The sequence below is a fragment of the Anolis sagrei genome, chromosome 1, assembly GCF_037176765.1.
Source record: "Anolis sagrei isolate rAnoSag1 chromosome 1, rAnoSag1.mat, whole genome shotgun sequence".
Classification (NCBI taxonomy): Eukaryota; Metazoa; Chordata; class Lepidosauria; order Squamata; family Dactyloidae; genus Anolis; species Anolis sagrei.
Genome location: NC_090021.1, coordinates 266,614,730 through 266,640,568, shown reverse-complemented (window position 1 = coordinate 266,640,568; position 25,839 = coordinate 266,614,730). Strand labels below are relative to the sequence as shown.

At 42.2% G+C, this 25,839-nt stretch overlaps 1 protein-coding gene across 1 annotated transcript; it reads right to left on the bottom strand.

Annotated features, from left to right (window-relative positions):
* CCND1 (cyclin D1) lies at positions 1–24,745 on the bottom strand. Its single transcript, XM_060765479.2, has 5 exons — positions 24,169–24,745; positions 22,317–22,532; positions 20,313–20,472; positions 11,338–11,486; positions 1–235 (listed from the first exon to the last, which is right to left on the bottom strand). Exons 1-5 carry the CDS (start codon positions 24,364–24,366, stop codon positions 80–82), a joined length of 879 nt encoding a protein of 292 aa, XP_060621462.2. The 5' UTR covers positions 24,367–24,745; the 3' UTR covers positions 1–79.
* Positions 24,746–25,839: the final 1,094 nt, after the last annotated feature.

The window sequence follows — 25,839 nt, the reverse complement described above, 5'->3', positions numbered from 1 at the left end:
CTTTCTTTCTTTCTTTCGTTCGTTCATTCGTTCTCTGTTTGCTGGTACAGCCAAGCAAACCCCAACGCTGAAGTCCTCCTTAAATATTCACATCTCTAACATCAGTGGGTGTGCAGGAAAGATCAGCTTCATCTTCAACAGTCTTTGTTTCTGAAGATATGTTGTGTTGTTGTGCTTGGCGTAGACTAGATTCAAGGAGGGACTCGATCTGTTCTTGGCAGGCTCGTAAACAATCCTGTATAAAATGGAAGAGAATGACAAAATTTCTTTAGAAAATGCAGAGTAAAGTTGTATAAGCAATCAAAAGTTCCTTAGAAAATAATTAAGTCAAATCATATGATTGATTTTTGTGCGTGTCGGGAGCGACATGAGAAATTGCAAGGACGTTGCCCATGGGACACCCGGGTGTTTTGATGTTTTACCATCCTTGTGGGAGGCTTCTCTCATGTCCCCACATGGGGAGCTGGAGCTGACACAGGGAGTTCATCTGTGCTCTTCCCAGATTCGAACCTGTGACCTGGTGGTCTTCAATCCTGCTGGTACATGGGTTTAACTCAATGTGCCACTGGGGGCTCAATGAGCGATGATTTATGGGAGCCCCTGGTGGTGTAATGAGTTAAACCCTTGTACGGACAGGACTGCTGACCAATCAGTGGTTCGAATCCAGGGAGAGTAAGTTGAGCTCCCTGTCAGCTCCAATTCTCCATGTGGGGACATGAGAGAAGCCTCCCAACAAGGATGGTAAAACATCAAACACGTGGGTGTCCCCTGAGCAACGTCCTTGCAGACGGCCAATTCTCTCACCAGAAGTGACTTGCAGTTTCTCAAGTCACTCCTGACATTTAAAAAATTCATAGTCCTCATTGTGTTTTCAAATGCAAAAGCTCAATGCATATGATCAATGAACAGATCTGAATACCGTGCCATATCAGCAGACTTCACATGGCTGGGTTCACTCGTTACTCCTCTGAATTACCCATATGTGCTCCAAATGATCTCTCAACTCTCTAGACCTCTCCAAGTGCTAAGAAAATCATTTGAGCTTTGATTATAATTGGTGGCTTTTTGCTTGGAGTGCCAAAATTTGGGAGGTTTGTAAAATTTCTGCACAGATGGTGGATGGTTTACAAATGTATGAATGCAGAGGTAATCAACTTCTAGAGTTCAAATTAAGTAGCCTGGGCCAGGAGACTGTATGTCCCTGTGTCTTGTAGGTATGTTAACTTCATAGATTTTTCACAGAATTTCATAGCCAAGGCATACTCGAGATGATTTGCAAGTTCCTCCCCCTGAAACATAACCTATAGTACCTGGTGTGCTTTAGCAGTCTCCTATCTGAGTGTTAACAAGAGCCGACCTTGATTAGCCTCCAAGAATCATATATGATCTGGTGCTTTAATGGATGGTAGGAGTGATAGGTAGTGTCATTGTCGTCTCTAGGAGTGGCGGTAGCGTAATAGGTTAAATCCTTGTGCCAGCTGAACTGCTGACCTGAAAGTCGGCAGTTCGACTTTGGGGAGCGGGGTGAGCTCCCATCTGTCAGCTCCAGTTTCCCATGCAGGGACATGAGAGAAGCCTCCCACAGGATGGTAAACATCCAGGTGTCCCCTGGGCAACGCAATATATCTAAATAATTGCACCCTATGCCAAAGGGACAGTAACATGTGCTTTGTTACCATCCTGACCTGTAAGACAGAGAAGACTGCAGATTCACGACCAATGTCTCTCTTTTCTTCCTGACAGATCTCTGTTTCTTGTAATAGAAGGAACTGCTTCTCTAGAAATTTGCAACTGTCCTTCTTGAGTGAATAAAGATACCCATTAATAATTATCCCTTCTCTCCAAGTCAGTACAAGTGTGGGCACAGGAAAAGCTCTGTCGATCACAAAACAAATGCTTCTCTAGTTCAGCATTCAGTCTGCACAGCCAACCTGATGCCTACTGAAAACCCACCAACAAGAGATGAGTTCAGCTTGTCTTCGCTAGTCATTGATACAGAGCCCCATGACACACAACCTACAAAGACGTTTGCAGACGATGAAAGCCCACATCTGAATTCCTACAATTAGCCTTGCTTGGGGTGGGGGAGCCCTTTGTTGCTATTGCTAAACAGTCCAGAGTAAAAACAAAGATACAAAACACCTTGCTGATACACTGCAGATCACCCAGTGATTGTCAGTAAATCCCAATTTACCTTCTGCCCACCCCTTGCACTTGTCAGGCAGTAAGAATGCTACTGAAAATGAAAATGAAGAACCAAACATAGAATTGCAGTCTAAAGCTACCTTGTGAACATAAAGTGGCTCACACAAGATAAAGCAAGTGAAAGAGTCCTGACCTAAAAACTTAATTTGACACAGAAAACACTGAATTATTTTCTATGTATCACAGCATATTTGCTTCTTTCCAATTAGCTATTATAGTCTATTTCATATGAATATTCATTTTATATCATAATTGCTAAAAAGCAGGAATTCTTATTAAATGCCAAATTATTATTCTACACTACAGAACAACCATTTGATTTCTAAAGAAACACCTAGAAAGCACAGAAACTGGGCAGTCCAAAGTTGACAAAACAAGAGGTTTTGCAGAATGATGGTGCTTTTAATAAAGTTATTAATCTTATTCTGAACATATAGTAGACTTTCCCAGTGTAAGAAATACTACTGAATTCATCAGTGTACAGTATATCACGCTCCAATAATATAATTACTGTCTAGTGCCAATCCCTTGTGATTTCATAGGATATGTAAGCATCTTAGAAAATCTTTTAAGTTAAAACAGTAAGGGAGGCGGAAAGGGAGGAGTCAGGAATTATTTTTCTTATTGTTTTTGTGTTGGATTAGCATGGCTATTCTTCTGGAATTTGCTCTGATAGGACCGGGCATACCAACCAGGAATTAAACATGGAAGGCGGCCTGGGAGATCATCAGCACATGCCTTCCTGTGTATCTGTCCCACACCTTCTTCAGTGCCAAGTGTGCAGCGCAGTGCTGCTTTTTAAAGGCAAAACAAACACTCCCACAGCAGTTTGATGAAATTCTTCTGGCTGACTGTTTACCTCCTGTCTTTCTAACAAACACGGTAAAAGCTTTTCTCAACATGTTTAACTCTGTGCATTAAGGAACTTTGAAGTTTCCTTTTGGGATTGCCTTTTCTGATTTAACCTATGACATGTGCGAGCCCTTGCGGTGAACCCAGTCTTCCATGATAAATTGCCGTCAAAAGTGTTAGGATGTGCATGACTGAGAATGAATGTGGTTTTCCTGAGATGGTGACCTGCCTGCTGTTTTCTTTATTTTCCTGTTTCAATTCCGCCTTCATTCAGAGGCTTCTTGTGTGATCTACCAGCTTTTCAACTGATTCGACGGCCACAAGAACCTTCTCTACCACATGGAATTGGGGGGTAAAATAAGATTAAAAACCCGAGCAAGCAATTCTCTGCAAGTCTCTTCTGAGGGAGAGGGAGGTTAATCCCACCTCTAAGCAGATCAGGCCATCAGTTACAGCTCACTGAAAACAAATAACCTTTGACCTTTACTGGTTTAAACTCTAGTGTAATATTTCCTCTTGACAGAGACACAGTATTTTAAATAGCAAAAAGAAACATCCCAAAGTCACTATGCTGTAGGCGTCCTACCTACATCCTTGTCGTGCCCAATGAAAGACACTCTAACATGGTGCTTGCCTGGCACAAAATACTTTCTCCAAGGAGACAGGCATTTTAAAATTCTCAGAAAGGATTTACGTCAAAAAGAAATGTAAACTTGGGCTGCCTATACATCTGCTTGCAACAGCACCAACCATATCTATGCAGTACATTCGACAATTCCATACTAAAAGAAAACAATTTGTATTTTTCTTGTGATTGAGTTCCCACCTACCCACGTGTGAAATATCCTCTGTTCAGAGAACAGAAGTCCACTGTCTAGAAAAGTAACTTTTTGAAGGTATAACATTATGAGAGCTTTAATAGCCAAGCTATACTTTGTGTTGAGCTCAAATCTCTATGAATATTGCTGGTATCAATGCTTACGCTAAATTGAGACTGAGGTTTTTAACTGGAACTCTTCCAGAAAGAACAATGATTTGCTTTTGTCATTAAGCCCATTGCCTATATCTCTTGATTTAGACAATGGGGTCTGGATATTTAAAACGGTAAAAAGGTTTCCAATTAATGGATATAGGACTGGGTTCTATTGTAGGTTAAAGCAGTGGTTCTCAACCTGTGGGCCCCCAGATGTTTTGGCCTTAAGCTCCCAAAAATCCTAACAGCTGGTAGACTGGCTGAGAACCACTGGCTTAAAAAATTGTGCTGTTCATGGAAGAGAAAACTGTCCACCTCCCCAATCCCTCTACCAAACTGGTTCTTAGCTTGTGGGTTCCTAGGTGTTTTGGCTTACAACTCCCAGAAATCCCAGCCAGTTTACTAGCTGTTAGGATTTCTGGAAGGCCAAAACATGTGGGGATACACAGGTTCAGAACCACTGCTCTACCATGTGTAGCTCCCCATCCTCTATTCTGGAACATCTACGTTCTGGCAGAGTTTCATAAGGTCTGAAGAGCTATAGGAGAAACCAAGTGAAGGTGCATTCCCCTGCTGGCAGCAAATCTTAGGTTGGAAGGGACCACAAGAACCTCTAGTTCAACCCAGTGAAGCCTGGATCACCATTTTAAGACTTGTTCAAACTACCTCTGATACTTGACAGTACCATTATTGCTTTAGTTTTACTGATGTGAACAAAGAAATTCTAGTGTAGCAAACACAGTATTTAGATAATGTTGGCATGGATAACAAAGGAAAGTAAGAGTTGAAAGACTTAGCAATCCTCTGAAATACCATTATCCGGTCCAGTGTGGATTACAACAAGATTCTCCTAGTGTGAGGAGGCTTGAGACACAAATTCCACAGATAACATGGAAGCTCAATCAAATGTAGAAATTTCTGGCCTTGAAACAAATGTCAGGCCAAATTCAATCAGTTTGGATGATGGGGTCAGGAACACAACTGATGGAAGACAGCCCAAGAGTTCTAACTGTGGTTTTCTGAGTTCTAATTACCACTGATCAAAAGTGAAATGGGGAAATTGGACTCCTACCAATAGGAACATGAACCATAAAGGAATTTCCATCAGGTGATATTCATGTTAGCTTTTATTTTCTCGTGGCTAAAGGTAAAAGTTTAATCAGAAAACCTCCAAATCCTCTTGGTCACCTGTTCTAGCAAAGAACTGTTGAATGTTCTTAAAAATGCATATATGAAATGCGGATCATTGTGGTTTTTAACCACTGAGACTCTTAAGCTTGCTACTAGGATCACTTTTTATCAAACATGACTAAAATCCATGCATTTGCAGAAAGCAGAACACAAGTGTTATGCTAAGTCGTCCAACATTCTTGGTAATACAATACACGGCTCAATAAAAATAAAAGGGGAGCCAAAAACCATGTAAGAAAGCAATAATAATTAATATTAATGCAAAAATAATTATCTGTGTAATCCATTTTAGGATTAAAAGTGTTTACTGTTACTCCCATTTAGTTGTAAAAATTCACCTTTCCCGCTTTTAATATTATTTTTATCAGGCAAACATTTGAAACTTCAACAAAATGTTCATATCCATAGGGCTAATGTTTATACTAGGTTGATTTTATGCTTTGTCTGAATGTTTAATGGTTTTAATTGATTTTAAGTTCATAGTTATATGTAGTAATTAGTTATTATGATTTCTTTGTGTACTGTATATTTGTACTGAATTTTTGCCATTAGTATGTTGTAAACTGCCTTGACTCCCCCCAGGGGTGAGAAAGGTGGTATATAAACACAATAAAAAAATATTGCAACAAGCACCAGGCTCTCTTTAAGTTGCCTCTCAAGCTTTGCCTGAAAGTTTGGGGAAAGATTTCAAAAATTGGCTTTCAATACAGCTTCAAGAAAAGGCAACTGGTCCCCAATCTGGAGTTCTGGAGAAACCTTGGCACTCAGATGTAGGCAATGTTAATCTAGACCAGAGATCATCAAACTTTTTAAACAGAGGGCCAGGTCACAGTCCCTCAGAACTGTTGGAGGGCCGGATTATAATTTGAAAAAAAAAAAATGAATGAATTCCTATGCACACTGCACATATCCTATTTGTAGTGCAAAAACACTTAAACAATACAATAATTAAAATGAACAATTTTAACAAATATAAACTTATTAGTATTTCAATGGGAAGTGTGGGCCTGCTTTTGGCTGATGAGATAAGATTGTTGTTGTGGTCTTTCAAGTCGTTTCAGACTTAGGTTGACCCTGAGCAAGGGCCAGGAAAATGACCTTGGAGGGCCGTATCCAGCCCCCAGGCCTTAGTTTGAGGACCCCTAATCTAGACAGTCCAAAAGTCCTGTAAGACCTCTTAGGTTTCTGCAGTGTAGAAGCTACCGCAGAAATAAAAATTATTATTTAATATATTTTTAAATCAAAAAATAGAGAAAGCATTGTTTTCAGGTCCTTTTCCAAATGGAAAGGAAGAACTAGCTTTATGAGCTTTGTGAAAGTCTGTGCTTTGCCTTATGCACAATGGAGGACCTTCTTATAGCAATACCAGAGGCACTCCAAGTGGCCAGCTACTGGCCAAAGGACTTTTAGTATAATGTCAAGTTTTCAAACTTGGTGTTTTTATATAAATAACAACTGTACCCTCAGTTCGCTTCTCACACGATAAATAAATGAAATCACTATTTTTTTTCATCCCATATATTTGAGGATAGCATACTTATTCACACAAGCAACTTGAAAATGGGGTCGAATTTATTATAAAATTTAGCTTGTTGCAACTACATATACTCTATCCAACCATTTGTTTTCCCGCTCTGTGGAATCAGCCTCCACATATCCATGGGCCAAATCAAAATCCATAATTTTGGCACCAAACCTGCCTCTAATGTATACATGAGATCAACTTATACAAGTATATATGGCATGTGTAAGGGAAGTAAGAAATGCAGACATGCAAAGTCCATTTTCAGTAGAGGGGTGCTGTTCTGCAACTACATAACAAAGTGATGCAAAGGGAGACACAAATGAGCAGGTTCTATGTGTATTGGGAACTTCCAATACACATTTGTTACATACCTGATCATTTTAGGAACTGCATGCTAGGTTAAATTGCATGAAAGGCCATAGAACAGTGGTTCTCAACCTGTGGGGTCCCCAGGTGTTTTGGCCTACAACTCACAGAAATCCATCCAGTTTCCCAGCTGTTAGGATTTTTGGGACTTGAAGTCCAAAACATCTGGTGACCCACAGGTTGAGAACCACTGCCATAGAAGATTCCAGCCATATTTTTAAGAGTAAAAGTCTTGGTGTGCTTGTATCTAATTCTAAATGCCACATTAAAATGCTGTATTGTTTAAGTCTTAATTTTGAATTGTTTTTAGCAATTTCTGATGAGTACAGTTCAAATCCTTCTGTAAAAAAAAGAGAAGCAATTTCTCCTAGCACAGTGGTTCTCAATCTTTTCGTTTCCAGATGTTTTGGATTTCAAGTCCCAAGATTGCCTAGTCAGCATGAGCAATGGTCAAGGATTCTGAGAATTGAAGCCCAAAGTATTTGGAAAGCCAGAGGTTGGAAACCACATCTACATTACTTTTTGAATTATTACTTCTCTTTTGTCAGAACTCCTGGGAGCCATCTTTTGATACCAACAGATTTCTCTAGATCCAATGTTTTCTCAAACAAGGGAAGGAACCATAATTTGGTGCTAAGATACATGGTTTGCATGCATAAGGATCCATGTGAAATGACTGCCATCACCAGGGACCATTTCACACGACACAACTATAGCATTGTCATACCTCTGCAGCTGCCATGGAAACATCCCATGGAGTGCTGGAGTATGTAGTTGCATAAGGCACTATAGTTCTCTGGCTGAAAATTCTCCATTCTTTTCCCTACACCAGTGGTTTCCAACCTTTTTTTGACCAGGGACTACTTTGACCAGGGACTATTCTCTAACGTTAGTACCAAAACGCTTACGAATAAGTTTTTGGACAACTTTAGATTGGGGTGTTGATTCAGAAAATTGCACTGGATAGACCACATCAGCTCTAATTTCTGATGCAAAACATACACCATCCAATAGTCACTATCTGCTCGCACACAGAAAACCATATTTAATAATCTTGAGCTGATGTGGACCATATTTTAGTTCTTGTGGACCACTAGTGGTCCATGGACCACAGATTGGGAACCACTGGCCTACAGTATAAACCCTAGGACTCTAAGGAGTGGAAGCAGGTCAGCTTAAGTGGAATCGTAGTGTCATAAGTGCATAATGTGAAAAGGCCCTAAATAAGACTTAGAAACACCCCCACTTGAAACTCCACAGAGCTAATGTCAGCTAGTATTGACAATACTGATCTAGAGGCATCCGTTCAATGCAATTATACATAGTGCACGATGTTCCACTGCCTGAAATAGCTGCTCCATTGCTACCACTGCCTGAATGCCTCAGCCTGAGAAATCCTTCCTTATAGCAAGGCACTAGGGGTGAAGTGACCTGACAATATAGATAATGCATGTGCTATTTGGGCTCCTTTCTGTGATATGGTGGCTCTCAATAGCCCAACCCAATACTTTATTCTGATGAGTTCCCACCATCAAGAGAAGGGGCAATTAATTTGATGACTTGAGAGGCCTGTTGCACAGCCCACCCAAAGAAGCCAAATCTGTCCAAATGACCTCAGGTTGCCAAGAATCCTGAGTACCAGGAAAGCATTTGGTGTTTGCATTTTTTTCACTCTTCCTGCTATTCACACTTCACTTTATGTAAGAAGCATCCTCCACAGCATTTATCATACTTTCATGAAAGCAAGAGATCAGGATAACATAATACTTTGGGATTTAGTTTTGCTTTTCTTTATGTGACACACTTGGCATGAAGTAGTCCCTCCGTAAATGAGAGATGCCTTCTACAATCAGAATGGTACATCTCTATCCAAGCCTTTGTTTTCAGCCACAAAACTCCTCTTTGAAAAAAAGATCTGACCTTAACCAGGTCATATACAAATGCACTGTTCCACCTGGTTCAGAGATCTTCCGGGTGATATGATCTAATTCAGTCTAACATATCAGAAATGTTTTAAGTATTACTTCCTTTTCAAATCAGATAGTCAGTATAAGTACAACAGGGCAGTATAAGTACAACAGGGCAGGTCACTTTGGTTGCTCTTAAGTCCTTGGGTAAAAGCCACATACACAGGAAGAAACTCACAATGTTTGCTGACAGAATGAAAGGTGTACAGGTTTAGTGTTGGAATATCAATTTCATATTTATTTCAACATTTGAAAGAGCCTAAAGCCCAGGCAGAGAATTCAGACAAACACAACTCTTCAGGTGCAACCATCTAATTCAAAAGTCACCACCACTGGATCCAATGAAACCCCAGTAGAAATAATTTTGACAATTGCCATACAATCATCCTTAGGATAGGCTTCACTATCCATCACATATGAGCACCCTTCACACAAGGTAATGAAACCCTTTTGGAAGCAAGACAAAGAGTTGGCTGAATATGAACCAAGGAGATGCCAGCACTGCATCTTAATCGTATGCCCATCATGTAACAATAAGTTTTGTGGTTTTCAGCAGAATTTATTTCCACCAAACAAAACACACCACTTGAGTTAGCGGGCTACATCTTAAGAGTAAACTCAATGAATTAATGGAATCTGCGTTTACTGCAAATCCATTTATTTAATAGGTTTACTCTAGTACAGTAGTTCTCAACCTGTGGTCCATGAACCACCAGTGGTCCACAAGAACTAAAATATGGTCCCCGACTGAACGACTGGTCTTGCAAAACCCTCTTATAGTGCTGAGGCTTATTAAATATGGTTTTCTGTGGGAGAGCAGGTGGTGACTACTGGATGGCATATGATCTGCATCAGAAACTAGAGCTGATGTGGTGTATTCAATGCAATTTTCTGAATCAGCACCCCAAATAACTAACCCGAATCTATAGTTGGCCGAAAACAGATTCGTAACCCTTTCGGTACTAATGGAGAGAAGTCCTTGGTCAAAAAAAGTTGGGAACCACTGCTCTAGTAGGACCTAACAATTTTGATTTCAAATTTGGTAGCATGTTGAAAGTAAATAGAAAGTGAATTTAGCAGAACCTTGTGCAGGTTGTCTTGGAAAATCATTCTTTTACTTTGCAGACAAGAGATGGGCCTGAGCAAACAATTCATGAAACAACTTGCTTGGACCGAGCATACCTGAACTTGCAGAACTACTAGTTCATGCTACAACACTGCAAAGGTAAATGATCATCACCTGAAAGCCACAAATAATGCACAGCGGAGCAAGTGTTGGCAACCAAAACACTATGTTCCAATCACTATGAAGTCTTAATTCATAATTAGGCAACTAAGTTTGATTAGTACAAAACATGCCTCCATACTTAAGATTTTGTATATTTATTTATTTACTTGAGAAAGTCTTCTGTTGTGCCTCAAACATTTGGTTGCAAGCCACAGGGCTGACTTTATTGGACTCATTGTTGGAACTTGGGAGACCTCACAAGAACCTTTTTCAAGCATCTATTTATTGGGTTTCCACATTGTTTCAGTACAAAGCTACACTCTGCCCCAACTTCACACACCATTAGGGCATGGATCATTGACTTTAGGTCTCCCTTGTAGGCTCCCTTCCTGCCCATTCATTCATGAAAGGTTTATTGCTCACTAGTTACTGATGAGCATCTTCAGGAAGTTGCAGGGCAAAGAAAGGACAGTTCTAGGAGGACCATCTACGTCTTCCCAAGACCATGGGACAAGTACAACAACAAAAAAGGGGGGGGGCAGGAGAGAAGAGGAGGCGATTCAGGATTATTTACAGTTTGGGTCTACCATGCAATAAACTATCGGATAATTAGAACCTCCTTAAGAGTGCTTTTTTCTTCCATTTCATTTGGCATTATAAAGAATTGTAGGAGTGGTCAAAAATAAAGATACCATTAAACACCATAAGGTCTGTTTATTGCAACTATTGTTTCTTTTACAGCTTAACTCCCTATCAATCCAATCAATATAGCCTTGATTTAAGAGTTTCTATTTAATTTTCTTGTCTTCTTTTCACTAGAAAGCTAAGAATAGATGGTAGTATTCATCCCAAGTAATTTTAACCAATGTGACTTCTATCAACTCATGTATATAGCAACCATTGGAAAAATATGAAGTCAACATATGAAAATAACTTTTGGTCCTTGCTTTTAGCCCACCCCACAACAGAGCATTATATCATTACATTGCATCACAACAGTAGGTTGAGTGGTGTTTCAAAACTCACTTACCGGGTCACATTTGATAACTTTTGATAGGAAATGTGTGAGGCATTGGTAAGAGAGAAATGTGTTAGTGTTTCCAAGATGGAGACCTTGCACAGCTGCTACCACACTACCAGCGGCAATCATGGAAGGTGGATTCGAAATAAACTTAATATCTGTTAAAAGAGAAGACAAAGAAACAAATCAGATTGTTTATATAATATGTCTTACAAATACAAGTAAGTGAGGATTACCCATTAACAACCTAAAAAGATGCAACCTGAGGCCTCTTCCACATAGCAATATAACCCAAAATATCAAGGCAGAAAATCCCACAATATCTGCTTTGAACTGGGTTATCTGAGTCCACACTGCCATATATCCCAGTTCAAATCTGAAAATGTGGGATTTTATTCAACTGTGTGCAAAGGGCCTAAATTATCTTAAACACTGTGAAGCAGGCTTTTGCAATCTTAAGCATCTAGGCCTTCTGTTCTTAGGCAATTGTCCTCTTTCCACTATTTCTATTATATTCAACCACTTCCATTGTTGTCCAACACACCCAGAAGACATCATGTTGATGTTCTAGGACAGGTCCCTGAAAATTTCTGGTCTGGAAAATGTTATTACTGTAAATATACATGCAGAAACCAGTCTATTAATATAAGTAGGATTAGTTACAGATTTTGTTTGCATCAATAAATTAAGTAGATAGAACTTTATTGCACAAGTATATGGTTTATTAGATATCTTACTACACTATAAGCTGTATCTTTGAAACTTGACTACAATTTTGCATTGAGCCGAGATCATGATAGTACTTGAAAATGTCATTTCTTTCTTATGTGCCATATCATTTTTCACTGCTTACATTTTTAATTTTAACATACTAATTATGTACTTCCCAGATAATTTATCAGGAAGTCTAGAAGTACAGTAAATCAATACATCAATCATCTTACAATAACCACCTGAGTCCCTTGGGGAGAGAGGGTGCGCTATAAATAAAGTCTTACTATTATTATTGTGGGTTTGATAGTGGAACCAACACTGAATCTGGGTCTTTATGTGTTGCATGGCACCATTGTGTGCTATGTTGTAAGCTGCCCCAAGTCTCTATGGGAGATGGTGGCAGGATATAAATCAAGATTACTATTATTAATATTATCTTAACATTGTTCAGATCATTACCTTTAGTTTTCTAATTTTTCTTTATATTCAAACACAACTTCTTTTCACTAATGGGCAATATCCAAAATGGCATTGAGCCACCCAATTGCGTATATACTCAGATGCACACCGCGCTAAGTTCAATCGGATTTACTCCAACTGAACTTGGGAGGCGACTGGAGGGCTTAGGGCTTCAGTCAACCACCATGCTGACCAAAAAGTATTTCCCCACTGAATTTAATCTTGTCTGCAAACACCAGCCAAAGATCTGAACACTCTTCAAAAATAAATGTCAGAAAAATCAGTCCCGCTTAACAAAAGCAGGTTTCCGCAAATATGGGAGCAGAAGTGGACCCCCAGCTAATTAAATTGACACTTCCTCCTGTAAATGTTTGGCATTAACCTTTCCACTTATCGGTGACTGCTCTCTATCCTGGCAGCAGGGATCTAATGCAAATCTGGCATAACTAAGTGAAGGGGGTCCCAAGAACTGGCAGACAATCAACTACATTCTGATGTGACACCATGCTGACAACAGCCTGGGCCCACTTCCAGACGGCACTGCTGTAGGTCTTGTTAAAGCCACTCCCAAGATTGCTTGGCCTGGAACTGTCATCCAGTGTTATTCCTTCTTATACCACCACCATCACCAAGTAATGCCACCTTCATCCAAGCAGACATATTACGTTACATTCATGGCCATCACCAAAACCAAGGATTAAAAGAAAGGGAACTGGATTCACTGAAGTGAAAGCAGAAATGCCAACCTATGAACATCTGTTTAGGAAATACTCTCTGCAGACTGCAACAGATATAAATCTGCATCTCCAATTCCCAAACTGTCAACAAAACATTGGCTTTTATGTCAACAGACAACATCTGAATACACTGTAAATACTACTGGTTTAATTGTAAACAGAAATTCATCCAAATGGAGATGAATGTATGGGTGCAGAATTGAGATGTGAAAACATAAACAACTTAACAACATAAAACCGATATGGTGAAAGTATTTTATCAGCCAAATAGCATCAGGATTACTTGTTTCCTCCCTTATAATGCAATCCAAAGTGGCCTCAGTGGATTTCTGTTCATTCAGTGGGAATTTCCCCTCCCAATCTTCCCTGCAGACCTCTGCCAATTCTGTTCACTTGGGTGGCATCTTCTAGCTTTCCAGATCAGATTCTGAGGTTGCGTAGGAGGCTTCAAAGAAGAGGAACTGCTCTCTCCCATATTCTGCTGATGGCAGCACTCTGCCACTCACTTAGGATTGGACACTATGGTTTTTTAAATAAACGGCGGTGAGATTTGGCCCATTAAACGTTGTGGACTTTTGATACCCATAATCCCTTCTCTACTGGTGATTAATGGGAGGTGGATGTCCCAAACATCTTTAAGTATACAGGTTTAAGCATCCGAAAACTTCTCCGGGAAATAACTGCAGTATTTTTTGCAGTGGGAGTTGTTTTGTTTTTGTTTTTTTTTTTGTTTTTTTTTTTGAGATAGTTAAGAAAATCCAAAAACGTATCAGTATTTAAATACTGGAGTAGCTACCCACTCCAAAGAACCAAATATTAAATGTTTCCTTCCAATATTTGGTGAAATTATTGGACATCTCCCATTGCTCCCTGCCATGCATGCTGGGGATGATGTGAATCACAGGTGGATGGCAGGAGATGTAGAACCAGGCTGGGGAAAGCTGATCGATAACGTATGTGCAAGACCTAAACTGGCTTGAGAAGTTTGGATTAGTTTTTAGTCCATGAACTATTGGCTGAGATTATGAAGGCACCAAGTGGCCTATCCTGAATATACTGTTATCTAGCCAAATCTTCAAGTTTCATTTCAATTGCATTTGAGAGGCCAATGACACTGACAGAATTGTCCAGTGTTTGACTTTTGATTTTTCCAGTGTTAGTGAGAGATGCACTGTAGAAATAATGCAATCTGACATCACTTTAACTGGCATGACTCAATGATATGGAATCATGGGCGATGTGGAGCTGCAGTAACGCAATGGGTTAAACCCTTGTGCCAGCAGGACTGCTGACCTGACGGTTGGCGGTTCAAATCCACAAGATGGAGTGAGCTTCCATCTCTCAGCTCCAGCTTCCCATGTGGGGTCATGAGAGAAGCCTCCCACAATGATGGTAAAACATCCAGCTGGGCATCCCCTGGGCAACGTCCTTGCAGACAGCCAATTCTCTCACACCAGAAGTGACTTGCAGTTTCTCAAGTCGATTCTGACACACACAAAAATGGGAGCTGTAGTTTTAGATTTTTGGCCTTCTCTCCCAAATAGTTATGGTGTTTCACCAAACCATGTACTTCACTGAACTAGAGAAATGAATCCACTTTGAAACTGTTTTCTGCCTCCTGCAAAATTCTGGGGTTGTAGTTTAGTGAGGCTCTTAAAGGCTCCTTCCTAAACTACAAACTCCAGAATTCTGCAGAAGGCAGAAACCGGATTTAAAGTGGATTCATTCTCTCTAGTGTGATGAGGTCCAATCATAACTCCCTAGATGCCACAGCATTAAGTCGTAACAATGAAAGTGGTGCCAAACTGCATCACGTTTGCAATGTAGATGCATCCAGACTAACTTCACTGGTTTCCCCTTAATTTTGGAACAAAATGCCCCATGTTTGGAAAATAAGGCTCCAAATGGGCCCGATTCACACGATCACAAAAACTGATTGTCATTTTTGGCATCTGTGGAGCATTTTCCTTTAAAGCCGTGATAAACAAGAACACCCATTCCTGGTCACACCCTCCTTCTTTCCAAGAGTGATAATGAAGTTTAAATGGCTGGGTTTTGTGTCTGTCCCTCATAACCACTCTGAACAAGCGGCATGGAAAGACTTTTTTGTTGCAACACAACAAGGAATTATTTGTGGCAGAGACCACTAATTTCAGCATATTAATCAGGGGGGCCCTGCTCGGCTGTAATTGGATGCCCCGAAGTGAAGAGTGTGGCATCATTGTCAGCCTCCATCGCCTCATCTTGCGCTATTGAACGCTCAGGAACAAGGGGGCTTCGGTGAGATGAATTAGACCTGACACAGCTACAATGGGGAAGGGGCCCCCTCAATTGAAGCACACATCCCCAGTAGCCTATCTGAGACTTCATCCAAAAAGAATAAACAACTTCAGTGTTGTTAAAAAGAGAGGAGGGAGGGAGGGTGGGGGGGAAAGAGGAGAGAGAAGAATGCCAGCCACCCTGAAGGGAGGACAAAGCAAGCATCTAGGCGCTGTAGCGCTTCGAGAGAAAAAAATTCCTAACAAGGCAAGTCACCCCCTTTTTTCCTTTTTAAATGGAGCAGCAATTCCATCCGTCTGGAGAGCTGGGGGCTATGAATGAAAATCTTTTCATTGAGTCAAATCAAACCTCTGAACATAAATCACCGGCTGCAAGATGCAACAGGTTCCAACTGGTCACATACCTTGAGACTTCCAGTGGAATTGTGGCAAACCCATTTCAAAAGGTTCCCCCCCCCCCCAACCTTTTCGCTCCCAAAATAAAAAGAAATCACAACCAGAAATCCTCAGAAATCCTCCCCATGGGGACCTGATTATGTTTAGACAGCCCAGAGGAAGACAACAAACTACCCCACCTCCCCCACTTGCTCCTATTGATCGCCTTGCTTCCACAATCCCTTAGCAGCAGTCTCAATTTGGATCAATGAAGCTCATTTCGTTCCTGCTATTCCTTCCTTTGCCTAACCATGCCAGGGCCCTATTCATTAGGCTAAACAGCTCAAGGATTTTTCTTCCCCCTTCTTGTTCCTCTCCTTCCGCCCCAAGCCTCCAGCAGCACAAAAGGAGCCTTTGGTGAAAACATATTCAAAACAAAACAAAACAAAAAAAATTACAAAGCAAATCCATTTGGGTTAGGCAGACAGCTGAAGGAGGCACATAAATAAAAAGAAATCCATTTTAGCATCACCTTGGCTTGTAATCTTCTTTATGTTGGGAACAAAACCTCGCTCATAGAAATCTTCCAACTTTCCTCCCTATCCCCACCTTCATTGTTTTCTTTCATTATTTACATCTTTAAAGCAAAGCCACTTCAAAGAAGTTTGCTTCTTCAAACCATCTCCAATAGCTAAAAGGGATCTTTACTTGCAATGGGCTTTTAATGGAGTCTGACCATTTGCAAACAGAGAAAGTTTGCAACTCATCCAGGATAAAGGTTGGCAAATTAGAACAGCACAAAAAATGGCAAATCCAGTCCAGTCCATGGCAAAGCGTGCATCTTGTCTCCTTTCCCTGATCTTTGCCTAAACATTCATAAAGCAAAGGTTTCCCCTTGACATTAAGTCTAGTCGTGTCTGACTCTAGGGGTAGGTGCTCATCTCAATTTCTAAGCAGAACAGGCGTTGTCCGTAGACACGTCCAAGGTCATGTGGATGGCATGACTGTATGAGCACCATTATCTTCCCGCCTGAGCAGTACCTATTGATCTACTCACATTTGCATGTTTTCCACTTCTCGGATTCGAACTGATGAACTTTCAGCCAGCAAGTTCAGCTGCTCAGCGGTTTAACCCGCTGTGCACCCAGGGGCTCTGCATTCATAGTCAATTAATTTTAAAAGATTCTCTAAGGACAAATCCAACAATATAAAATCCTATTGAGCATTGTTTATTGGGGTTATAGGAAGAGGAAGAATCCCTTGTTGACCTCCCCACTTCCTTTAAAAGGGTGTAAAAAACCTTCTGGGAAAGGTTTGTATTCATTTTCCAGCTCTACATACGGCATTTAGAACAATGTTTAAGATAGGCCTCTAGCGGTAAATTCTAAAAAGAAACAACAACATTGACAGCAGATCAAAGTACTTGGCTCTTTGCAAGACTCCAACCTTTGAACTATTCTTTGTGGAACTATTTCTGCCAGTGCGACAATTCAGGTTAAACATCCCCGTATTTGAAAAAGGAGGCTGGATGAGCACAAGAATCAATCAAACAAAAAGGATATGAAGTTCTTGCTATAGCGTTGAAGGGGGCTTGTCCCACCAATGGGCTTTACTTCATTACTCCAAAGTCTTTGAATTTTCTAACATGTTTGAGTTTAACTCAGGGCCCTTCCACACAGTCCTATATCCCAGTATATCAAGGCAGAAAATCCCAAAATATGGCTTTGAACTAGCTTATCCGAGTCCACACTCAGATAATGTGGGATATTCTGCCTTGATATTCTGGGATATAGGGCTGTAAGGAAGGGCCCTCACTCTGTGGTTCTCAACCTGTGGGTCCCCAGGCGTTTTGGCCTACAACTCCCAGAAATCCCAGCCACTTTACCAGCTGTTAGGATTTCTGGGAGTTGAAGGCCCAAACATCTGGGGACCCACAGGTTGAGATTCACTGGTCACTCTAACTAAAAGGTTGGCTCCTCAAAAAAAAAAAAGTTAAGTAAATAAACAATCAGAATTAGCTGCAGGAAAAAAACCCAGTGTAAATATAAATAAATAAATGTGCAGCCTGTTATTTTCTTGGGCCTTTGCACTAAATTCATTCATGTATGATAGAATTAAAATTTTGATTTTTAAATATAATCCAGGTTTCTGATCTTAAGACAATTCTGAAGTTAAGCTAAAAGGTGTCCCCTGCTCATCTGGGACTACGTTTCCTATTATGAGTTGCATTGCATGAAATCAATCTACTCCATCTTGGTACACGTGGCTTTCTTTAAAAGCATCAGGTAGGACTGGAGTGGGAAACATGTGGTCCTCCGTCAGCCTTGGCTGGTATAGCCAATGAGGATAGGAATCATACCTGAACCCCCCCCCCCCCCCCCAAATTATTCTCTGACATTAGATCCTAGAGAGTTAACACTGGAAGCTTCCTGTCAAAGGAACATGTGCTCTGGCAGACTTTGCTTCTTTGTTCTTCGGCCATTCTACAACTTTTTTTGCCACCAGAGAGCAGTTTCTTTCTTTTTAAAAGGTCTCCAGTGGATTTTTCTATTTAGCTTGCTCCCCCTTCCCCAAAAACCAGCCAGTCCACCAGAAAATCAGGAATGTGACGCTTCTGGCTCAACACCCTGTCTTCTTGTTTGAAGACTTTTTATTTATTTATTTACGACATTTATATGCCACTCTTCTCACCCCGAAGGGGACTCAGAGCGGCTTACGAGATATATATTATATATATATAAATATAAATAAAAATGTAATGTTCGTTTGTGGGATTAACAGAACTCAAAAACCACTGGACGAATTGACACCAAATTTGGACACAAGACATCTAACAACCCAATATATGTCCTTCACTTAAAAAGATTGATTTTGTCATTTGGGAGTTGCAGTTGCTGGGATTTGACACCTAAAATCAAAGAGCATTCCGAACCCCACCAATGATGGAATTGAAGCAAACTTGGCACACGGTTCTCCCATGACCAACAGAAAATACTGGAAGGGTTTGGTGGGCAGTGTCCTTTGGTTTTGGAGTTGTAGTTCACCTCCATCCAGAGATCACTGTGGACTCAAACAATGATGGATCTGGACCAAACTCTACACGAATACTCAATATGCCCAAATGTGAACACTGGTGGAGTTTGGGGAAAATAGAATCTTGACATTTGGGAGTTATAGTTGCTGGGATTTATAATTCACCTACAATCACAGAGCATTCTGAACCCCATCAATGATAGAATTGGGCCAAACCTCCCACACAGAACCCCCATGAGGCCACAGCAACGTGTTGCAGGGGACAGCTAGTATGTATGTGTGTGTGTATGTATATATATATACACACACACACACACACACACACACACACACAATATATATTGTTATTAGCATAGTACAATATCTGCATTAAATATTACTATATTGTACTATACCATTATATTAATTATTACTAATATTACATGTAATATAAATATATAATTATATCATTTTATTATTATTATTAGTATTATATTGCATTACATTATAATATTACAGATATTATATGTATATACAATATATCATATTATATTATATTATATTATATTATATTATTAGCATAGCACAGGAGACAAGGTGGAACTTGTCTAGGAAGGCAAGAGAAAGTTTCAATGGGGGAAATAGGGACCGGGTGCAAGAGAGTGTGGACATTACAAGCTGAGCACAGATTGTGCCCTTGAAACCCCAAACCAGGCCTCTTTGTGAAATCCTGGAGTTTAGTCGGGTGTCTCTAGCTCCTCCCGAGGCTTCAAGAGCACATGGCTTCAGCCGAGAGCACGTGGTCAAGCTGGGTGCGGACGGCAGAGATTTCGCTCATGGCCAGAGAGCTTTAGTTTGTGCACATTTCCTTGCGCTCTCCTTGCCAGAATTTCTGAGGACTGGGAAGGAGCAGGAAGGGGCACATTTTTCCAAACGTTCCAGGGAAAGCAGATACACGTCCTTTACCCCCAAAGACTGCAAAGCAGCACAGACAAGAACAAAAAGGCCTTTCAAAGGCCTACCAACCCTAGGGTCTCCTTGGCAGATTTCAGAGACTTGAAACCCCACAACCGACAGCATTTCTTTCAGATTGTGCAACAAACACTACCACTTATCCCACGAAACTCTGAAACCAACAGAGGGGCTTTGACAAAAGCTCAAAGAATAGCAATACCATCTCTTTTCTGACACAACTCACCTTGGGCCAAGTAATCCAGGTTGAGTAAAACGAGCACCAAGCATAACAATCTATGCTGACATTTAGCTTCCCATTTTAGCTCCCAATTTTACAAGGGATTTTGGGCAGTGGGCAAGGGAAGAGGGTGTGTGTTTGCTGGGCAACACGGAAACACGCAACACGCCGGTTTTTTTTTGTTTTTTTTTTTGGAGGGTGCAAGGCTCATCATACCTGTAGCACATAGAGCCACAAAAGTCTGGGCGTGTTTGCGGATGATCTGCTTGCTGTCCTCAGTCACAGGCATTTTATTTAGAAAGTGTTCAATAAAATCATGAGGGGTCATGGCAGCCAGGTTCCACTTCAGCTTATTCACCAGGAGCAGCTCCATTTGCTATATAGGGGAAGGGAGAGAAGACAGAAAGAGAAAGGAGAGAGAAACCATGGTTACAAAAGCCCTTTGCAGTGAAAAGTGCAAAACTTGTAGTTATTCTAACCCAGGTATGGACAAACCTGGGCCCTCCAGGTGTTTTGGACTCCAACTCCCAGCATTCCTAACAGCCTCAGGCCCCTTCCTTTTCCCCCTCAGACCTGAGGCTGTTAGGAATGCTGGGAGTTGGAGTCCAAAACACCTGGAGGGCCCAAGTTTGCCCATTCCTGCCCTAACCATTATTCTAGGGAAACTTTTATTTTGGGGTGGCTCTTGCCAAACACAGAAGTAGGCGGGGAAAAGCGCCTTTCTACACAAAAATTACATAATTCTCTTCCCTCCCCCCTCCTTTCCCCCAGCACCATCATCACCCAGCTGTTCCATTAACCAAGCATGTGATCCAGTTTCCACCACAAGAGGGTGCCAGAGGCCCATCGTCCCCCCTCCCAATCCTGCTCCTGTATTTCTCCTTCTTGGGAGTTCATAATAAGGATTTAACATATTAGGGAATTTTCATTCAATTAATCTACCGCACAATGTGGGCTGCAGCTGCCTACAGGTGGGTTGGAGAACCCCCCCCCCCCCAATACTTGCTTACTGATTTGCCCACATCGCCAAAATGACAGAGCCAAAGTCTGATCCCGGTGCAAGTTTATTTGAAAATAAATAATAAACTTTAATAATAATAAAATCTAGTAATAATAAACTTTATAATAATAAAATAACTCCAATAATAATAATAATAATAATGGAATGCTTTCCTGGCCAGAATCACTGGGTTGCTGTGAGTTTTCTGGGCTGTACCAGAAGCATTCTCTCCTGATGTTTCGCCCCCATCTATGGCAGGCATCCTTAGAGGTTGTGAGGTCTGTTGGAAATTAGTTTATATATCTGTGGAATGTCCAGGGTGGGAGAAAAAAACTCGTCTGCTTGAGGCAAGAGTGAGTGTTGCAATTGGTAACACCGATTAGCATTGAATGGCCTTGCAGCTTCAAAGACTGGCTGCTTTCTGCCTAGGGGAATACTTTGTTGGGAGGTGTTAGCCTGGCTTTGAAGTTGCAAGGCTGTTCAATGCTAATCAAGATGGCCAATTGCAACATTCGCACTTGTCTCGAGTAGACAAGAGTTATTTCTCCCATCCTGGACATTATTCCACAGATATATCAACCCCACTTGCCCAGTTTTCAACAGACTTCTGAGGATGCCTGCCATAGATGTGGGTGAAATGTCAGGAGAGAATGCTTCTGGAATGTGGCCATACAGCCTGGAAAACTCACAGCAACCCAATAACAATAATAAATATCCTATTGAAGGGATTAGGAATTGCTTCTGAAAAATGTGTATATGGGACTGCCTCCCAACTTGGAATTGGTGAGCTTTAAGACTCTTGTACTCAACCTCTGATCATATAGGTTGTTTCTGAGTTTTCCGGGCTGTATAGCCATATTACAGAAGCATTCAGAAGCAAACACGGCCATACAGCCCAGAAAACTCACAGCAACCCAGTGATTCCGACCATGAAAGCCTTCAAAAACTCACTCTCTCTCTCTCTCTCTCTCTATATATATATATTCATTCAATTATATGCTTCCCATATATGCCCATTTGCACACGCTGGAGTAAAGTTTGTAAAGGTAATGGTGGAAAGAATTCAAAGTGAGCAAACCGCATGAAGTTTTCAGTCCTAAACATTAGAGGAAGGGAATCTGTCTAGGAGATCTGAAATTGAAGAATTGATCAGCCTGGTTTCTTTATCAGTGTGGCTTGAGGGTTTTTAGTTTTCTGAAGAGACAAAAGTACGAAATTACCAGTAATTCGCTGGGTCTAATGGAGTTATCAGTGTAAATACACAGTTTTTCTGCAGTGAGAGGAATGGTTTCCTTCATTTTGGAGGCAACGAACATACAGGTAGCTCCCAGCAGTTGCAAGTGGCTTTTCTTAAGGGGTTCGAAAGAGAGATATCGGTCCAAATAATTCATAGCTAAGGGGAATACTTCTTCTTCGCACTTCTGCTCCTCACAAACCTGAAGGGAAAATAGGGGAAAAAAACAAAACAAAAAAACGGGGAAGGGAAAAACAAGAAACAAATCCTTACTTTTTTGAACCAACTTTTTCTTCCACACAAGAATGGTGAAGAAAATCCAATGAAATGAATTTCCCACTTTTATAAAAACCAAATGAACCAAGTCAATAAATGTGTTGAGAGTGTAAGGAGAGAAAAGAACTGAAAGAGAAAGTCGCAAGGGAAGTTGGAAAAACGTGGTCGGGGACTGAGGAGGCGAAATAAAAAGGCGAACAGGCTTTTGAAAAGCCCGAAATTAAGAAGCGACCCCCCAAAGTAGTTAGAAGTAGGTCTGCTTGGAGATATTTTTTGGGGGGTGTATAGCTGAGGTGCCCCCTATTGGCTCCCATTGGCTTGGGTGCTGCCTCCCCCCCTCCTCGCTCGAGACACAAAGGTGGCGTCGAAGAGGCAGCTGCACGCTTTTTCCCCAGACGTCATCTTTTCAAAAAATATTTAAAAATGTTTAAAAAATCACCAGCGCTTCCAAAAGTAGCTGAAAACAAACCCCGGGCGATTCTTTACCGATCCCTCATGAGAAGAATCACGGGGGATCCTCTGGTGGGACACCCCGAAGTCAAACTCCAGCACCCCCCATTCCTCTCCAAGCTCTCTCTTCTTGAGAAGCAACGTGCGACATTTGCCACCCGGGGGGCTTTCAAAAATTAATTAAAAATACTTCCCGGGCGCGGATTTTTTCGGGAAAGGGCTGAAAATGTAGCCCAAAGCCGGCTGCTTCTGATGGGACCCCTTTGAAGCGCCTCCTCCAAAGGGGGACCCCGATTTGCACTTGTTTTTGTACTGGGCGACCTTGCCGACAAGTCTCTGCAGGAGAAAGCAAGCACGTCTTCCGGGCGGGGGTGGGGAGGGGGGGAGGAGAGGAAGACCAGGGGTTTTCTCTCTCTCTGTGCGAACAAAGAAAAGTTTCTCCCCAAAGTTTGCAAGCCCAAAGCCCAGGGACCCCCCCCCCCCACCCTCAAGGGAAGTTTCTCGCCTCCTAATGATTAATAAACCCTTGCAATAAAAGAACAAAGATGGCGCAGAATACTGGCACGGGGAGCACTTGCATACGTGTCCATGGATATTAAATCTAAAATCAAAATCCCCCCCTGGGAGGCCCGGGGAGGCTCGAGGGAAAGGCCAGAAGGGAAGGCAGGAGCCGGGGCGCCTGGGCGAGGAAGCAGCCCACGCTTCGCTCCCAGGACCCTGCCTTTCGGGCTCATTCAAAAGTTCGCCTCCAAAGGTGACAGCGAGAGAAAGGAGGCCTGGCTTCGGGTGCAGGAAACGCCGGGGAAAGAGAGGAAAGGGAGGCAGGGAGAAAGCAGCCCAGGAGGAAAGGCTATCTTCGGGTGGAGGAAATGCCGGAGAGAGGAAAGAGAGGCAGGCAGAGGAAGCCCAGGCTTGCAATCCCCTTTCTCTCTCTCTCTTTCCAAGCAGAGGTTCTGCAGGGCTGGTCTGACTATTACTAAGTTAGTCTTGCAATCCCCTTTCTCTCTCTCTCTCTCTCCAAGCAAGGGTGGTTTGACTATTGCCAAGGAAGCCCAAGCTTGCCATTCCTTTCCTCCTTCTCTCTCGCTCTCTCTCTCGGAATGGTTACCAACCTCCAGCATCCAAGTGGCCACGATTTTCCTCATATATGGTAAGATCTCCTTCTGGACGCACTTGAAGTAGGAGACGGAGGGCGAGCAGGTCTCCTCGGCCTTGAGCATGGCCTGCAGGACCCGGTCGTTGAGGAGGTTGGCATCTTGGTAGGCTCTCCGGATGGTCTCCACTTCGCAGCAGAGCAGCTGGTGATCCATGCCGACGCCTCGCCTCTCTCTCTTTCTCTCTCTCTCCCCGCGTGCTTCCTCTCTTCCTTATGCTGTTCTTGCGAGGCTTTGTTTCTTTTCTCTCCGGAGGGAGTCTTGTTTCCAGGCTGCTCTTCTTCTCCTTCTTCTCCTTCCCTGGTTGCTCGGATGCTGCTGGCTGGGCTGACTCTCCTGCAGCAGCAGCAGCAGCAACGACTCCTCCTGCTTCGCTTCGCTGGTGCTACCGCTTGCTGCTGCTCCAGCCCTCTGGAGGCTGCGGGGAAACTTTCCAAACTTCCACCCTGCCGCCTGAGCCCCCTCTTGTGACGTGACTGTTGTTAAGCGGAGATCAAAGAATGCGAAGGAAGGAGAGAGCGAGCGAGGAAGGAGGGAGGGAGGGAGAGAGGGAGGGAGGGAGAGGAGCCAAAAGCAAGGGGCAGAGCCCTAAAGCCATCCCATCGCCTCCAAGGCCTTCCCCTTCGCCGCAGTTCAAGCAGGAGGAGGAGGAGAAGCAGCAGCAGCAGCAGCAAGGCGCTTACCCCCCCCTTCTCTCTCTCTCTCTTTTGCATACCCATGCAAATGAGCACTAAAGATCCCCCCCTCTCTTTTTTTTCCCGGGGAGGGGGAAAAAGAAGCAAATTGTCTTTCCAGTGCATTAGGCAGGATATGTTTAATAATAATGATGGTGATGATGGTGATAATAATGCGGGCTTTATGCAGCTGGTGCAGAATACAATGGGGGAAGTAGGCCACGGCCACACACAGGCAAACTTGAGGCCTGGGCAAACTTGGGCCCTCCCAAGTGTTTGGGGGTGCAACTCCTACCCTTCTTCACAGCTTCAGGCCCCTTCCTCTCCCCCCCCCCCACTTCATCCAGTTTAAGCTGTATAGCCATGTTCCAAAAGCATAGAAACATCACTTACTTGTGACTTCATCACATTGAAAAAAAATCCCCCTTAAATCCGGTTTGTGCCTCCTGCTTTGGAGTGCAACTCCCACCATTCCTCACAGCCTCAGGCCCGGAGACCTGGACCAACTTGGAGTACAACTCTCACCATTCCTCACAGCTTTACCCCCCCCCCCCCCCAATCATCCAGCTTAAACTGTAAAGCCATATTCCAAAAGCATAGAAACCTCACTTATGACTTCATCACACTAGAGAAAAAATCCACTTTAAATCCGGTTTGTACCTCCTGTTTTGGAGTGCAACTCCCACCATTCCGCACAGCCTCATGCCCCTTCCTCCCCACACAAGTCAGCTTAAGCTATATGGCCATGTTCCAAAAGCATAGAAACCTCACTTATGACCTCATCACATTACAGAAAAAAATCCACTTTAAATCCAGTTTCTGCCTCCTGCAGAATTCTCCTTGTAGTTTAGTGACACTGTTAAAGGCTCCTTCCTAAACTACAAACCCCAGAATTCTGCAGGAAGCAGAAACCGGATTTAATGTGGATTCTTTCTCTAGTGTGATGAGTCCCTTT

Excerpts from the sequence above, each read along its gene's own strand:
- CCND1 (XM_060765479.2), bottom strand. The coding sequence starts at position 24,366 with ATGGATCACCAGCTGCTCTGCTGCGAAGTGGAGACCATCCGGAGAGCC. Across the intron at positions 20,473-22,316 it reads TTAGACCCAGCGAATTACTG|CAAATGGAGCTGCTCCTGGT; the intron begins GTAATTTCGTAC and ends TCCCCTATATAG. Across the intron at positions 236-11,337 it reads AAGTTATCAAATGTGACCCG|GATTGTTTACGAGCCTGCCA; the intron begins GTAAGTGAGTTT and ends CATTTTATACAG.